Source organism: Barbus barbus (assembly GCF_936440315.1).
Source record: "Barbus barbus genome assembly, chromosome: 7".
In the NCBI taxonomy this organism is placed as follows: domain Eukaryota; kingdom Metazoa; phylum Chordata; class Actinopteri; order Cypriniformes; family Cyprinidae; genus Barbus; species Barbus barbus.
The window spans coordinates 3,808,279-3,826,187 of record NC_136735.1 but is presented as its reverse complement, the minus strand read 5'-3'; the positions used below and the strand labels follow the sequence as shown (position 1 = coordinate 3,826,187).

General features: G+C 37.2%; 2 protein-coding genes across 3 annotated transcripts in view; both read left to right on the top strand.

Annotated features, from left to right (window-relative positions):
- Window positions 1-3,824, top strand: part of LOC306872980 (B-cell receptor CD22-like) — a 49,637-nt gene extending 45,813 nt beyond the window's left edge. The window contains exons 10-12 of the mRNA XM_079421959.1: window positions 3,369-3,437; window positions 3,510-3,575; window positions 3,661-3,824. Of these exons, the coding sequence (XP_079278085.1) occupies window positions 3,369-3,437; window positions 3,510-3,575; window positions 3,661-3,684 (159 nt within the window). The 3' untranslated portion in view covers window positions 3,685-3,824. The remainder of the gene's footprint in view (window positions 1-3,368; window positions 3,438-3,509; window positions 3,576-3,660) is intronic.
- Window positions 3,825-10,886: 7,062 nt separating this feature from the next.
- Window positions 10,887-17,703, top strand: LOC306872994 (cell adhesion molecule CEACAM6-like). Of its 2 annotated transcripts, none has more exons than XM_079421980.1 (10): window positions 10,887-11,168; window positions 11,307-11,376; window positions 12,078-12,422; window positions 12,521-12,769; window positions 13,500-13,754; window positions 13,884-13,977; window positions 15,640-15,685; window positions 15,889-15,966; window positions 16,039-16,104; window positions 16,190-17,703. In XM_079421980.1, exons 1-10 carry the CDS (start codon window positions 11,154-11,156, stop codon window positions 16,211-16,213), a joined length of 1,242 nt encoding a protein of 413 aa, XP_079278106.1. In that variant the 5' UTR covers window positions 10,887-11,153; the 3' UTR covers window positions 16,214-17,703. The 2 variants fall into 2 exon arrangements, with proteins under 2 accessions (XP_079278106.1, XP_079278107.1); XM_079421981.1 differs by having other exon boundaries at window positions 11,054-11,168; window positions 13,887-13,977.
- Window positions 17,704-17,909: the final 206 nt, after the last annotated feature.

Genomic DNA, 17,909 nt, shown 5'->3' with positions numbered 1-17,909 from the left:
AGCAGTCAGATGTTTCTCATCTGTTGCTGTTGCTGTTGCTGTTGCTGTAGCTGCTGCTGTCGGTGTTTTACTCGGTGGAGCATCAGGTGCTTTTGTGATGTACATTTGGTAAGACATTCCTTTCAAAAAATAACTCCTGTATGTTTTCAGTATTCATTTATTACATTTAGGCTAAGTGTTATGTTTAAGTATAGTATTCTTGCTTACCACACATGCATGTATAACAGTTAAAAACTGCAGATATTCCGTAAGAGGTGTGTGTGTGCGTGTGTGTGTGTGTGTGTGTGTCTGTGCGTTTTTGTGACAAATGATGACATACATTTGTATAATAACACAGGTATTACAAGGTGAAGGTGACTTTTCAGGACATTGACCCATGTCCCCACTTTTCAAAACGCTTATAAATCATACAGAGTGAGGTTTTTTGGGGGGAAAGTAGAAATGCACAGTCTCCTGTGAGGGCTAAGTTTAGGTGTAGGGTAGGTTTAGGGCAAGAGCACATACAGTTTGTTCAGTATAAAAACCATTACACCTATGGGATGTCCCCACTTTTCACAAAAACAAACGTGTGTGTGTGTGTGTGTGTGTGTGTGTGTGTGTGTGTGTGTGTGTGTGTGTGTGTGTGTGATTTAGTAAAATTTGTTTTATAAAATATTCTGGGAACATTTTTAAAAAACATTATTGTAAAAATGTGGTTTCTTACAAACATGCCGTTTTTGACTTCTCAAGATGTTAAATTACATTTCAAGTTTTTCAAGTCCTGAATATCTTCAGGTGTGTGATTGAAACGAGGTCAATGTCATCCATCATTACAGCAGATCAGGACATGTAATACACACACATACACAAAGTGGAGATTAAAATTAGCTGGTCATTTTAAAAGACAAATGCAGGAGAGGACAGCATAGTCAACACATAAGATATGCAGTCTTCATGCAGTCTTCGTGAAGAGTTATTAATTAGTTTTTAATTATGATAGCTCTGTAATTATACAGTACAGAATCCAAAAGTGTCATAATTATTTATGAAGAATCGTTTAAACACAATAATACAAACATTTTGAACTGCTGTGTCCTTTCGACACAAAGAGAGACATCAATAATCAGTGCATGAATCTCAACTATGGTGACAATCAGAAGTTTCATGCTGCAGTGCATGCTGGGTACCTAGTCTCTGTGCAGTGATTGCACTTTGACCTCACATTGACCTCCACACTGGGAGGTTCAACATTGCAGCTGGAATTGCTCGCCAGTTCAGTTATGAGCAGGGTAAGGATTTATTTAGCGAAGGATCGAACGCAACTGTTTTGAATGAGCACTCCTTTATTTAACAACCAAAAAGCCACAAGCCTCTCATCAGCAGAAAGAATCAAAAGGCTATACTAGCATGACGAGGAGCATGCTGTGTGGAGAGAGGGGAACTGGTCGATTGAAAAGAGACAGGAAGAAGAGTGGACCAAGATCACAGCAGCACAGTGTGAGAGACTAGTGATGTCCTGCGACCGCAGATGTGCTGAAATCATTCAAAGCAAGAGCCTCTAGACTTCTACTAATTTTTGACTGCTGTAACCTTCAGAAACTTTAGTTGTAATCTTCGTGCTACAATCATTGCTGATCTCTAATGTTGATCACTGTTTTCTACAAAATTAAGGGTTTTTCTTGAAGTGCTTTGGTTATTTTGTAAAACTATGTTCTACAAGCATGGTATAGCCGCAACTAAAATTCCTTCCAATTTTGAACAATGAAGATTACATTATTATAAAAAACATTGTAATAAACTTTAGAACCATTGTTCTAATTTTAGCTTTAGGGAATCATTCTTAAGAATCAATATTTATATGATTAATTCATATTAATCAAAATGTCCAACATATACCTTCTAAATCATACCTCATTAACGACTTGTCCAGCAAGCATTAACCAGTATGCCTTAACAATTCAGACTAATTCTGTGGCCCCAGTAATACTGAATTGATTATGTAATGTTGACATTGGGTAAAATTAGCATAAGTAAATTTTGAGCATAGATACGCGATCTTTTTGGCAAGTAATTAGGATTTGAAAATCACATAGCAACAGACAAGAGATTTCTTAATAGAATCAACGTTTATTTCACTACTCTAACACAATACTTAAGCTACACACACAAACAGAAGACTTAAACATACACACAGGCACACAAATTGCAGGCAATTAATTGTGTTGATCTGAAGAGAGATACAACCAGTTTCCAGCAGATTTAGGAAATATTGGCTTACTTTCTTTGCTTTCAGTTGAATTCAGTTCCTTCCCGGTTCAGGAAAGATCGTGCGCGGATTGGCGGCTTGGTAGGTCGTCGTCACGAGAATACTCTTCAGTGGTTGGTTGGCTTCGTTTCAGTTTCTGAGGCTTAAGATGTTAAAGTTCTTTGGAAGTTTGAGTCTTGATCTCTGTTCACTGCTCGATCATGATGTTAAATGACTGAGAGCGCCGAGCAAGCAGAGAGCAACGAGTGAGCTGAGCTTAAGCTTGAGCTTAAGACTTTTCTTCCCAACCACTGAGACACAGTTGGGTATCTGTCTTTAACGGGCCGATTTGGGATCCACCCACGGGCGACTGACCCAATCGGATTCTTCCTGTGGGGCGAAGCCCCGCCCTGCACAGCTTCTTTCCGTGCATACATTATCTTGTTCAGTTATTTTATCACATGAAGAAATTATTGACAGCAGATTTATATTCATATTGTAATCATACATTGATGAGAACAGACAATTTTCATCCACACCAGATTACTGCTAATTAAATCAGCTTTCATCTGAAATCAAACACCACGTATTTTTGCATAACCAAAGTACATACTGTATATCAATTGTATCCATTACGCAGTTAAGCCCTAGATGAAACAATCCTTAATTCTAAGTAATCACACCACGCATGTGAAACTGAACAAATATTGATCAGGAGAATCATACATCAAAAGATTACAACAATACCATAAGTTCCAATAACACAGCAAGCTTATAAATGACATGAAAACAACCTTAATATATGTTGTAAATATATTGTATATATTGTTTTTAGAGGTTCTACAACATATATGAAACTCTTTAAATGTGCTGTTTATTCATCTTTCTTCTTCAGTCTTAATAAAAAGATGAACAGAAGATCTGCTATGAAGGAGTCTGCGGTGAGTTTATCAGTTATTTACAGTTTTCCTGCATGCAGAGATGTTAAAGGCGCTATGAGCCGTACAGAAATATTAAGAGTATAAAACACATGAGTCTATAGTTCTGGATCCTGTAAAAAGTTAATCTAAATGCTAAAGTCAGTAGTTACTGTATCAGATTTTACACCTGAACTCACAATGTTTGCATATCTCTGTCTCTGTAGATCTCTGATCCCAATGAAGACACATATACATATAAGTCCACGACCTCTGACCTGTACGACACACTCTCAGTAAGTGAGACGTCAAAATCAGATCTTCATCACAGATGATCACATGACCGATCTCTTACTCTCTTCACACAGACCGTTCATCCCAGACCTCCTGGAGACTCCTGCAGGACTCTTGATCCTAAACATGAGAATCCATCAGTAAGTGTCTGAACCTGCTGCTCTTCTCAATATAATCAATAAACCCTCTTCAGGTCTTCAGGTCTTCATCTGATTGTTTGTTCAGATCAACAGGAAGATGCTGCAGTAAGAGGCGGAGCACAAAGGAACCAATCCTGAGCTATGTGGGCGGAGCCACAGATGATTGACAAGGATCATTAATGAAGAGTCAATGAAGCATTTAATTTCTTTATGGTTTAGGAAAGATGATGTAAAAGCAGGGTGCGAATTACAGGGGTGGTGATGACCCCCTCTAAAGAAGGCTTGATCCCCCTGATAGACATCAAAACTAGATGAGGGTGGGTCAGATAGAAAGTAGCCTACGCATAACATGGAGATTTACTTGTAAATATTAAGATGCATTTCTATAGCTCTGACTGATTTTAAAATGTCATTTTATCAGCCCTTGAAAAGGGTCATATTATCTATTATATATATTATATAATCTATTATATTATATAGGGTCATCAACCTGAGCGGTTGAAGTTACGCTTACGTATACGGCGCACTTTCTGAGACATTTGTATCTATTGCTGGGACAGAGCAAGAACAGCTTCTAAAATGCTTGTGCAGATTCTGTCGAGTGATAAAGTTTACCCTCTTCTGTTGAACTGAATTTATGGAGCAAGCTATTTTTTAAAATATCATAACATTAACAGCAATGCTGAAATCCAAGCTCTGTTGTGATCAACACACAGCTGTATTTCTTTACTGAATGAATCCACGTTTTTAAACTTATCCAGTGAGTCAATGATTCAGTGAGCCATTTATGAAGGCTTTCTTTTCTCTATGAATCAGCCTTTTGAACGAATGGATTGAATTAAAGACTAAGGGTGTTTCTCAAATGGAAGACAGCATCCTACCGAGGCTGCGTCCTTCCTAGTTCAGTCCTTCAGAGTCTTGTAGACTATAGTCCTCCTCAGCATATAAACGCTAGAATAATAGTGCGTTCACACCAGACGCGACTTGCGTGAATAAATCACGCCATTCGCGCATAATTGAATGCTTGAACATTTTAGTTTTCTCACTTCATTAGCGTGTGAAATTCACTTCACAACAGATACGAATTCACGTCAGGGAGGGGCTTCTCACTTTTTTCCAAGCAAGATACTTTTTATTCCTGTTTCTGTAAATGTATGAAGATGTATCGTACTAAAGCTAACACTGATCTCCATGATGGTGGCATCATTTTAATCAATAAAACATCAACATCTGATCCTCTGTAATTCTCAATAACAGCAGGTGTTCATCACTAATGCACAATCATCATTTAATTAGTCACTTAATTATATAATAAACTTTAACTCTTTGAGGACTTGGGATTTGATTTGAGACTCATTTGTGACTTGAAAGGAATGTCTTGGTTCCTCCTCTGGTGAAATCAGCTGCTGAGTTCATGGGTGGAATAAACATATAGCAGGACTTTTACTTTCTGACCCCTGGATTGTCCACCTCTGCTCAAGGGTAGCGACTGTAACATCGAGTGTATTTTGCAGTAAACACCTATTTACACCGATTTCATCAGGCTCCGAAAATTATTCAAAAAGAACACAAAGAATGGCCTTCTCAGCTGCCATAGTTGCAACACTTGCATCAGCAGAACACCCATACGGAAAGGTAATATATTCACATATATGTGAAGCACTGTTAAATATATTGAAATACGCATTTTGCGTGTGTGTGTGTGTGTGTGTTTACATATTATATTATATTATATTATAGATTCTATATTCTCATTCAATTTAGACCTACTATCCACTTAAACAATGTTATCAAGTTTCAGGACAATTTTCAAATTTTATGTACTATTATGTAAACGCAGCGTAACTTTCACGTATTTGATGGGCACACGCGCTGAACATTCCAGAATCACCCGGCTGCAGCCTGCAGATTGAGGCGGGGCTGCAAGTGTCGCCCCGCCCACAATGCTTCTCATTGGTTAGTGGCAAAGTAATGGCGTAGATCGAGGCGGGGCTGTATCTGGGGCGGGGCTGCACGTCTCGTCCCACCTACAACTGTTCTCATTGGTTAGTGGAGTCGAGTCATTAGGTCGATTCTAGAGGTTTTTTATATGCCGCCTTCACGTTCTATCGGATATTAAATAATTCTCACTATTGAAGCTGTGATTACGAGCTCATCGCATTAAAGTTTTGAAATGGGAGGGCGTTCATGTGCAATGTTTTACCTAGGAAACTCGTATTTACGATAATTCCGAGAGCACTTGAAGGCAGCATTAGAAACGTTAGTGTGTGTGGTTTTGGTGGGATTATGATTAGGATATAGTGTTCCCAAAATAAGACCCTTAAAAATAAATACAGTGGCAAACCTGAACCAGCAGAAGTAATATAAGACAAGTTCATATGAACAAAATCTATACAAATTTATATTGTTTTTTCTGTAAATAAAAGTATTAAATGCTAAATATTTAGAAATTATTATTATTATTATTATTAATAATTATACATATATTAAAAGAAACAGTAATGTTTTTTTTTTCTAAGCAAGTTAATAAAAATGACTTAAATGTCCTAATTGAATTATGGCCTAATCCTGGTTTAGTCTTAAACCCTGTCTGTGAAACCAGGCCTAAAACAAATTCCTTGTATGCACAATTATACTTAACAATAAAAGCTCTTTCTGATTCTGATTCTGAAGAAAGTGTGTAAAGGATGTTCATGTTTAACCAGAGATTTATATGTACAAAAAGATGTGTTATATACAGATGTACAAATTTCAAATTTCTTTATCAGAATTAAACTGTTTCATATAAATAATAAAGAAATAATTGTCTTGTCATGTTATTCATATGCAAACAATGCTGGTATTTTTACCATAAGCTTTGCATTATCAAGTAAATCCAAAAATTATTAAAATAACAATATGGTTCATTAGTTAACATGAACTAATAATGAACTGCTGTCACAGAATAGCCCGTCTCCACCTTCACTGATCACTTCCACCTGCACCTCATCTAATCATGCTCACCTGATCATCGTCACCATCATCATCCTGCACAATAGAAAAGCACGCACCTCCAGTCACTCGATGTCCGATCTTGAAGTTACCACACTGCAAAGCCAGTTGTTACTACTACAAGGACCAACGTTGTACAAAGCATCAAGCTGAGTATACTACCTGAAATACCTACCTGTTATACTTACCCTCTGCTTTGTTCCTCTGCAGCTTCTCCGCGATCAGATTCCTGTGGCTGGCTTGGACAACCGCTACTCTCTATCGCCCTGGCTTTCCTGTTCACCCAGGACTTGCCAAAACAAAGAGACTATATCAGTATCACTGTATACTTGTCACATCCTCTCCACGAAGGGATACTCACCTGTGTTGAAGACTTTTACCTTTGCTGTGTGCAATCCACGTCTGTAATAAATGCACTGATTATTTCACTTACCTCTGTGTCCAGCAGTTTCGTTACAACTGCATTAATACAGCAATTATTAATCTTTGTTAATGTTAATCTCAACATTTACTAATACATTATTAATCTTGCTAACATTAATTAATGCTCTGTTAACTAACATGAAGAAACGGTAAACAACTGTATTTTCAATAACTAACGTAAACGAAGATTAGTAAATGCAATAACAATTGTATTGCTCATGGTTAGTTAATACGTTAATGTTTACCTTATTGTAAAGTGTTACCTTTAATTTTAATAACATCTTATGACACTTGCTGAGAATATTTAACTTTTTATTTAAATGTTAATAATACATGTAACAGTAAAGCATATACTGAAATTTAAATAAAAAACGACCATAAATAACTTGTAAGTGGTAAATGACCGAGATCTAAATGCCGTAGATGAGATACTCCATCACTGCACCTGACCTTACTGCCTCATCTGGGCCGGATGTTGCTGAGGTCTGTTCTTGTCCTGCTGGTTTCTGTTCATACAACCTTTTGTGTTGCTGAAGAACACACCGATGGTGATGACTGCAGAGATCGAACCAGAAACCTTCTGCATACCAGTTCACTACACCACCGAAGTAATGAAGCTATATAAAAATTAGCATGTAATTGTAAACATGCAAAATAAAATTTGGCAAGAAATGGAATGCTGACAACATGAGATGTAAAATGTTTTACTCTGTGTAAATGTTTTACAGGTAGCTCATGGAGAGCAGCACACAAATATTAGGAGCAGACGGAGTGGCAGCCAGATTGTTCTCCTGCTCTTGTTGAAGATTGTGTGGTACAGGGAGCCTCATCTTCTCTGTGCACTCAGACAATGATAGCCTCGATGCCCCCTTCTCATCCATGATCAGATTCAGTCTGACTGCAGCAGTGAGGGAGGTGATGAAGGGCAGAGACAGGTGAAGGTGGACACGGTGGTCAGCTGCTGAACTGGCACAGCTGTGCTGAGATGGCAGTAGGATTTGTGTTCACTGTCTGTAAATACATGATTGTCAGCATCAACATCAGATTTGGCTGTAGAGTACATACTCTTTTAACGCTAGTTAAGTAAGCACTTATTGAAATTAAGTACCTAGGCCTACTCATTGAGTAGGCGGTTTCAGAAGCAGCCTTCCTCTCTTCCTCTTCTTCTTCAGTTTTATGGCGGGTAGCTCCAACGTTAAGGTGCATTATTGTCACCTACTGTATTGGAGTGTGGACCAGAGGTAATTTGACATTTAACAAGATGTAAATACAAACGGCCCTGTTTTTTGGGGGGTTTTTTTATAAAGAGGTGCTTTTTTGTATGGGTGCTTGACGTGTAAAGATATGTCAGTGGACATGTATTCACAACCTCTTAAAAACTACTTGGGGCACTTAAATTATTTTTTGCAGTATTAACCAAGGTGTAAGCACAATTGCTTTTGCATGTTTCATAGGATTTCATAGAGGGTCATGATGGACTATAAATGCACGTGTAAAAGACGTCACCTACTGGACGTCGTCTCACAACTGAATCGCAACAGGGTATATATTGAACTACACGTAGCTAAACGTCAAAGTAACAATTAAACATGCAACCCCAGAAAACTCTAGACATGTACAAAGGTATCAGAATGCACTTTTAGGAAATGTTCTGTAAAGGACAATTTCAAATATTCTGAAGAGAATCGTGAAAAAAAGGTTTCCTCAAAAATATTAAGCAGCACAAATTTTTACAACATTGATAATCAGAAATTATTACTGAGGAGCAAATCAGCATATATGATTTCTAAATAAGGATCATGTGAAATTGAAGACCGGCGTATTGATGCTGAAAACTCAGCTTTGCTCACAGGAATAAAATAGCCTATATGTTAAAACATGTTAAAACGTTCAAATAGAAATAGATATTTTAAATATCTAAATGGATGGGATTGGGTTGGGTCTTGAAAATATTTTTCTCTACAAAAAGGGGTCCCGGCAGAAAAAGTTTGGGAACCACTGATTTACACTAAGTGCATAATATAGCCTGTCTTGTTGGCAGAGGCTATTTACACTAACTCCGCCCACTAACGTGTGATTGGGTTCGTCAACACTGAAAAAAGACACTTGTTCCGCATCAGTTTCAGTGGCGTAGACGGTAAAGCCTGAGCTTTTTAACGGACCGACCCAAGTTCGAACTCGCCTTTTGCCAAACTCTTTTTTTCTCCCTTTTCAAATCTCATATCGCATCAGAAAGACATATATTTTCAGTAAAAATTAAGGAAATAATCAAAACGTTGAAAATAAAAGTATCGGATAGGGTTAGGGTAGGTGTAGGGAGGGCTTAAGGAGGCATCCATTTAATAATCTGAATTAAAACTATAATTTACACTCAATATGCTATTATTGTGTACTGTTTTATAATGTACTACAATACTGAGGTGCAGATAATTGCCACTATTTGCAATAAGTAGTATAAATAGCAGACAATCTCACCATTTTAACATAGTGTAAATATAATCTATAGTTATTTGCACTTAGTGTAAATAGCATATCATTAAAAAATCCTGCTATTTTCACTTGGTGTAAATAGAATATATCGCTAAAAAAATATGCTATTTGCACTATCTGTGTATATAGCATCTATCGCTATTTACACAAATATTATTACAAATAGCCGCTGCCTTAACATTATAGGCTGGCTGTTTTCATAAACTTCGGCCACACATAAAAGTGATTTTTGCATAATAGGTCCCCTTGAAGACATTGTTTAGCATGCTCAGGTGTGTTTGAGTAGGGTTAGAGCTAAACAGAAAGGCCTGGCAAAGCATCTCCAGGGAGGGAACTCAGGATTTGATGTCCATGGGCTCCAAACTACAGGCAGTCATTGACCGCAAAGGATTTTCATCCAAGTATTAAAATTGTGCTTCAATTTACAATCGTCACTTTGTCCAAATACTGTTGAGCCCCTGAAAATGGAGGTACTTTGCTTAAAATGGCTGTAATTCCTAAATGGCAAATTCCATATTTTTGTGGAGCCTCTTAAAATAAAGTTAAAAGTCTGCACTTCAGTCACATCTTGATTGTTTTATTTAAAATCCATGTACTGGTGTATAAAGGCAAAAGCACAAAAACGGAATGTTTCTGGACCAGACTCTCTCTCTCTCTCTCTCTCTCTCTCCCTATATATATAGAGAGAGAGAGAGAGAGAGAGAGAGAGAGAGAGAGAATGTATGTATGTAGGCCTATGTATGTGTGTGTGTGTGTGTGTGTGTGTGTGTGTGTGTGTGTGTGTATATAGAGAGAGAGGGAGAGAGAGAGAGAGAATTTCGGAGGGAAAAAAACTTACATTTTATTTTTGCTAATAAAATATTGTTACAGTTTTATTAATTTATATCTAACTGTCATTATTGTAATGCACCATTAAAACACAAAACACTTATTTTGAGAACAATAGAACAGAATTTGAGGGGGAAAAAAACAGATTTCATATGGCCCGAAACTATTTTTTTGATAAACTTTTAATAAATTGTATGCTTTATAATTTTAAATAATTAAACGTGCTTTTTGATTACAACTAAACCGTTAAACAGAATCCATAAAATTAAAACATAAAAAAAATGTAATCCAGAAATATTAAACACAATTCAGAAAAATAAATGTATTTCCAGTCAAATGGAAGTCCAGTGAATCTAAGAGTAGGCTATAACTTGTAGTAAGGGCTTGATCACTGTAATAATTTTGAGGGGCTCTGTGAAGAATGCTCTCCCTGTAAGGGGTCCCTGGCACTGAAAAGTTTGAGAGTCCCTGATATAATGGACGTCTCTGCTGTACAGCAGTGTAAATCACGTAATACAGTAATCAAAGATGCCCAGCAAGGGGCGATATAGAAAAGAGGAAAAAGAGTTTGCTCTTCCTGAGTGTACAAACATCACAATTGCGCAATATCCACCAGAAAGTATGGATACACAATCCTGTTCTCTAAATATCTTCAGTAAATGTATTTAAATTAACTTAAAGGAAGGGATAGCTTTAGTTTTAGTCTAGTGATGTTCTCTTTTTGAAGGAGGGACTGATATTTCCACTGCTGGGCTTTAAGAAAAAAGAGTAACCACAAATAGTCCATCAGTCTAAAGCTGAAGTGCATGAGTTAAAACAGTCAGTCATTTTGTGGTTGTTGATCTGATGAGCTTCAACACGGTAAGACAAACACACTCGTTCTTCAATGAAAACTGATGATTATTGCTCATATACATGTCTTAATGTGAGAAATATTAAGAGGTGATGTACATACAGTACAAGTTATGACTTTAAGTGCTGATTAATGCTTTATTATAGATATATTTTCTGCTGATGTCAGTCAGAATGGCTCCTCGTCTTCCTCTGATCTTTCTGCTCATGATTCAGGGTGAGTCTCTGTTATATTCACATTACAAACACTTTAAGGCCTCACAATGAGCGGTGGATGAGCACTTTCTTCTATCTTGTAATCACATATTTCCTTTCAAACAGGAAGTTTGGGTGAGATATACGTCAAAGGACTTGTACCTTTTGTAAATATCCAGTAGTCTTTTGCTATTAGCTAGTCAGTGTCAGGTGGTTCAGGAGGAACATGCTCGTTATCTGATTGGAGAAAAATCATTGTAACAGCAGATCATGAATATTTTCAGATCATGCTCGCGGAAGTAAATATTCAATATTTATTGTGTCAAAGGAGTTCACTAGCAGATGAACTCAGATCTGATAGACATGATCTAAAAGCCACAAAACTCAAAATTGGATGTCATTGGGTATTTAATAAATCAAGTTTGATCATTTTAGTCTTATTATTTGTTTTTCATTATTTGATAGTGCAGCATGTTGTTCACGTCTGATTTCCTGGTTCTCTTTTCACTCCTTTGTCTCTGTGCTTTTACTTCTGCTTTTCTGCAACACCCTTCAAAAAAGCTGACGATGAACTTCACATCATTTATCACTCAATAGATGCTGTGAATATTAGCTAATATTTCCAGTAATGAGTTGCTGTTTTAAAATAGTAAAACGTAGCATCTGTTCATGGTCTTTTTTAACTGACAAAACATTTTAATCCTGATGAATTATGTGTTTCAGGGGTCTCTAGTGCTGGTTGGGGTGTGAGTTACAGTCCTTCACACATCTGTGCACTAAAGGACTCATCAGTGATAATGAACTGCACTTATACATACCCTACTGGACATCAGATCAGGAAAGTGTTCTGGACCAACAACCATAAAAAGGGTGAAGAGTCTCCAGATCTGTCTGAGGACCCTGAATACAGTCAGAGGCTTCAGTATCTGGGAGATAAACAGCAGAACTGCACCATCAGACTGAGTCATGTGACACAGAAAGATGAACACATGTACTATTTCAAATTCATCACTTATAGTTCTGATGGTAAATGGACTGGTTATCCAGGAGTGACTCTTACTGTCACAGGTGACTTTGATGAGGTTTCACTCTTCTTCTGTGCATTATGTTGAATAATAATCAGTGTCTGACAGCAGCACTAGATATAATGTGTGTGTTGTGTTCAGATCTTCAGGTGGAGTCTCCTGAGAGAGTGACAGAGGGTCATAATGTCCGTCTGACATGTAAAAGCAGCTGCGCTCTGACTGACAGAGCAACATTCATCTGGTACAGAAACTCACAGCCATTAACTGAGAGAAGAGACGGAAACAATCAACTCCTGCTGCAGTCAGTCAGAAGAGAGGATGCAGGCAGATATAGCTGTGCTCTACATGGACACACTTACATCTCTCCTGCTGTTCAGCTCAGTGTCATGTGTGAGTACAGACTGAAGTTGTCTTTGAAAAGTTAGCAGAGTTCAGGGCTTCCTGTGTCTGATGAATCAATGGGTTTTTTGGGAGCTCTTGTCCTTTCTCTAAAATCATAAGTCATATAAATATCTCATTAACTTCAACACTGCTTCAATGCTACTTTAGCACTCCGTATGTGTGAAAAAACATGAGGACTTTGCTGTGAAGTATTACTTGCCTGTTTCATTTACAATACATGTGACTGATGCATTTGAATCACATTAAGTTTATTGATTTATGTTAAAACTATGTAATCCAAATGGATGGAAAATGTGTATGTAATTGAGATATAATTTAAATGTATTACCAAAATGTTTTTGAGAGTGTAAGCCAGACATAAACAAACACTCTTACTTGTTCTTGAACACACACACAATAAAAGCAACTCTATATCAAGCTGCTGACAGGACTGTGAGAAACTAAAACTAAAACAGTCAGTTTGGGCGGATCACATTAACATCAAATCAGAAAATACTATGAAATACTTGGCCTTTTCAACAGTCACTAAAAGGAAAAAAAGATCATTTCTAAGGTTGAGAAGGAAATTGTTTACAAATGTTGTTGTAAAATTAAGTAATTACATATATATTTAAATCTGGTTCATCTGGTGAAATACTGGAGTAATTCATAAATGTGGGATTTATAAGTTTGTGATGTCAAAATAATTTTGGTAATGTTTTGTATTTGTCTGTGTTAGATCCACCAAAGAGTGTCTCAGTGTCCATCAGTCCATGCTGTGAAATAGTGGAGGGAGATTCAGTGACTCTGAACTGCAGCAGTGATTCAAACCCACCTGCAGAAATCACCTGGTTTAAAGGAGAAACGTTTGTAGGATCTGGAAGAATCTACAGCATCTCAAAGATCAGCTCTGATCACAGTGGAGAATACAAGTGCAAGTCCAGATATGAACATGGAGAGAAATACTCTGATGCTGAGACTTTAAACGTCTTGTGTGAGATTTATGATTCATATACTATATTTCAGCCACATACAACTGCTTTCTTCTTTATTTGTGTATTTTGTTTTATCTAGTCCTGTTAAGCATTTGGTGTGTGTGTGTGTGTATTTTTGTGTATTTCAGCAGTCAGATGTTTCTCATCTGTTGCTGTTGCTGTAGCTGCTGCTGTCGGTGTTTTACTCGGTGGAGCATCAGGTGCTTTTGTGATGTACATTTGGTAAGACATTCCTTTCAAAAAATAACTCCTGTATGTTTTCAGTATTGATTTATTAAATGTAGCCTAAGTGTTATGTTTAAGTAAAGTATTCTTGTTTACCGCACATGCATGTATAACAGTTAAAAACTGCAGATATTCCGTAAGAGGCGTGTGTGTGTGTGTGTGTGTGTGTGTGTATGTGTGTGCATGTTTATGTGGTTTATGAGGACACATATTTGTATAATGACATGGGTATGACAGAGGTATTACAATATGAAGGTGGTTTATGAGGACACTGCCTATGTCCCCGTAATTCAAAAGGCTTAAAACACATACGAAATGGTGTTTTTTTGAAAATCTAAAAATGCACAAAGTCTCCTGTGAGGGCTAAGTTTAGGTGTAGGGTTGGTGTAGGGCAATAGCACACACAGTTTGTTCAGTATAAAAACCATTACGCCTATGGAGAGTCCCCATAAACCACAAAAACCAACATGTGTGTGTGTGTGTGTGTGTGTGTGTGTGTGTGTGTGTGTGTGTGTGTGTGTGATTTAGTCAAATTAGTTTTATAAATTATTCTGGGAACATTTTTAAAAAACATTATTTAAAAATGTGGTTTCTTACAAACATGCAGTTTTTGACTTCACAAGATGTTAAATTACATTTCAAGTTTTCAAGTCCTGAATATCTTCAGGTATGTGATTGAAGTGAGGTCGATGTCACTCCATCATTACAGCAGATCAGGACATGTAATACACACACACACACACACAAAGTGGAGATTAAAATTAGAACACATCCTAAACATTTTAAGGTGACTGCTTAGTCCTATTTGAATCTTTCTAACTCATTCAGTCCCCTAAAAAGGCTGGTCATCTCGAAAGACAAATGCAGGGGAAGACAGCACAATCAACACGTAAAATATGCAGTCTTTGCATGCTGGGTACCTAGTCTCTGGGCAGTGAGTGCACTTTGACCTCACATTGACCTCCACACTGGGAGAATAATGTGGAAAATCTCAACGGGGAATCGGTTCAACATTGCAGCTGGAATTGCTCACCAGTTCAGTTATGAGCAGGGCAAGGATCTGTTTAGCGAAGGATCGAACGCAACTGTTTTGAATGAGCACTCCTTTATTTAACAACCAAAAAGCCACAAGCCTCTCATCAGCAGAAAGAAACAAAAGGCTAGACTAGCATGACGAGGAGCATGCTGTGTGGAGAGAGGGGAACTGGTCGATTGAAAATCCTTGGCGACAAAGTTATGGTTAAGAAACCAACTACAGTTACCAAACTATGGAAGAGACAGGAAGAAGAGTGGGCCAAGATCACAGCAGCACAGTGTGAGAGACTAGTGATGTCCTGCGACCGCAGATGTGCTGAAATCATTCAAAGCAAGAGCCTCTAGACTTCCTACTAATTTTTGACTGCTGTAACCTTCAGAAATTTTAGTTGTAATCTATCTTCGTGCTACAATCATAGCTGATCTCTAATTTTGATCACTGTTTTCTACAAAATTAAGGGTTTTTGTTGAAGTACTTTGGTTATTTTGTAAAACTACGTTCTACAAGCATGGGATAGCCGCAACTAAAATTCCTTCCAATTTTGAACAATGAAGATTACATTATTATAAAAAAATGTATATGAAACTCTTTAAATGTGCTGTTTATTCATCTTTCTTCTTCAGTCTTAATAAAAGGATGAACAGAAGATCTGCTATGAAGGAGTCTGCGGTGAGTTTATCAGTTATTTACAGTTTTCCTGCATGCAGAGATGTTAAAGGCGCTATGAGCCGTACAGAAATATTAAGAGTATAAGACACATGAGTCTATAGTTCTGGATCCTGTAAAAAGTTCATCTAAATGCTAAAGTCAGTAGTTAATGTATCAGATTTTACACCTGAACTCACAATGTTTGCATATTTCTGTCTCTGTAGATCTCTGATCCCAATGAAGACACATATACAGCTCTTGAGCTCAAGTCCATGACCTCTGACCTGTACGACACACTCTCAGTAAGTGAGACGTCAAAATCAGATCTTCATCACAGATGATCACATGACCGATCTCTCACTCTCTTCACACAGACCGTTCATCCCAGACCTCCTGGAGACTCCTGCAGGACTCTTGATCCTAAACATGAGAGTCCATCAGTAAGTGTCTGAACCTGCTGCTCTTCTCAATATAATCAATAAACCCTCTTCAGTTCTTCAGGTCTTCATCTGATTGTTTGTTCAGATCAACAGGAAGATGCTGCAGTAAGAGGCGGAGCACAAAGGAACCAATCCTGAGCTATGTGGGCGGAGCCACAGATGATTGGCAGGGATCATTAATGAAGAGTCAATGAAGCATTTCATTTCTTTATGGTTTAGGAAAGATGATGTAAAAGCAGGGTGCGAATTACGGGGGGAGGGGTGAGGGGTTTGGGGGGGTCTGACCCCCCTAAAGAAGGCTTGATCCCCCTGATGGACATCAAAACTAGATGAGGGTGGGTCAGATAGAAAGTAGCCTACGCATAACATGGAGATTTACTTGTAAATATTAAGATGCATTTCTATAGCTCTGACTGATTTTAAAATGTCATTTTCTCAGCCCCAGAAATGGGTCATATTTTCATTACCTGAGCAGTTGAAGTTACGCTTACGTATTCGGTGCTCTTTCGGAGACATTTGAAGATAATGTAAAGGACGCATTAATTTTGCCAATGAAAATAAAGCCCTAGGAGGACTGTTGTGATCAACACACAGCGGTGTTTCTTTACTGAATGAATCCACGTTTTTAAACTTATCCAGTGAGTCAATGATTCAGTGAGCCATTTATGAAGGCAGCCACTCGCTTCTTTTCTGAATGAATCAGCTTTTTGAACGAATCGATTGAATGAAAGACTGAATAACTTACTTGAAACTAGGGGTGTGCATATTCTATAATATTCTGTCTGTAATTATTATTTGAACAATAAAAACACTATTCGAATTGTACTATGCGTTAATTTGCTGGCCGTAAATGCAGGGAATCCATGATAAATCCTAAGCAGTTATAACTACATGCACTGGGTGGCGCTGTGGAGCGTGTTAACAAGTTGATAGTATTTGATCACAGAATGTAAAGTTTGGACTGATCTAAATGATGATCTTACTAAAATATCTGACAAAATGTAATTACCTCTGATCAAGTGAATTAGTGAAACTGGTTTATTTTATTTATTTTCTCGAGGGAGAGTGGTTTAACACAAAGCGCTAAGAAACTGTTAGAACACGTTATCTTTGTCAGCGCGTTCATATTGTTATTTTTTGCAAATTCTAATCGGCTAAATCATTGTCAACCTACTACATTTTTTTTCCACAATCGATCAAATTGGGCAAGTATTGTTTTAATGTCCTATTTATTTGCGAATATCCGCTGAATGTCCACTGTAGAAGTAATTGAATGCAGAATTCGAATGTGCGAATATAAAACCAACTTTACCCAAGTGCTAATCATAAGCTTGTTCAGACATCGTGACATAAACTTGATAATTAAAAATAACGTCTTTCTCATTAAACCTCATTTAAATAAACAAATATTCGAACATTTGTTTTTTATGAGCCCAAATATTCGAATGCGAAAATGCCCAACCCTACTTAAAACATTTGCCATCCCCTAGTAGCGCTTTTAGTTTTATATTTGGAGCATCGTTTCTTTTTTCAAATCCTTTCATATATCAGTATGTATTTGTATTGTTGTGTTGCATTAAAAAATATTTCTAAAGCTTCTTTTTTTGTAATGTCTGTTCTGTGATTTTCTAATTTAACACAACGATAAACTTTAAATTACCTGTAACACATCATGTGCCGATTAAAGATACAGTTATTAATTAATGTTATTAATTTGAGGTTAATTTGCTTAAAAACTTTAAAAATACACCCTGTGTAAAAGTGAAATAAAATGAATGTTATTGAATAGAAATATACATATTAAT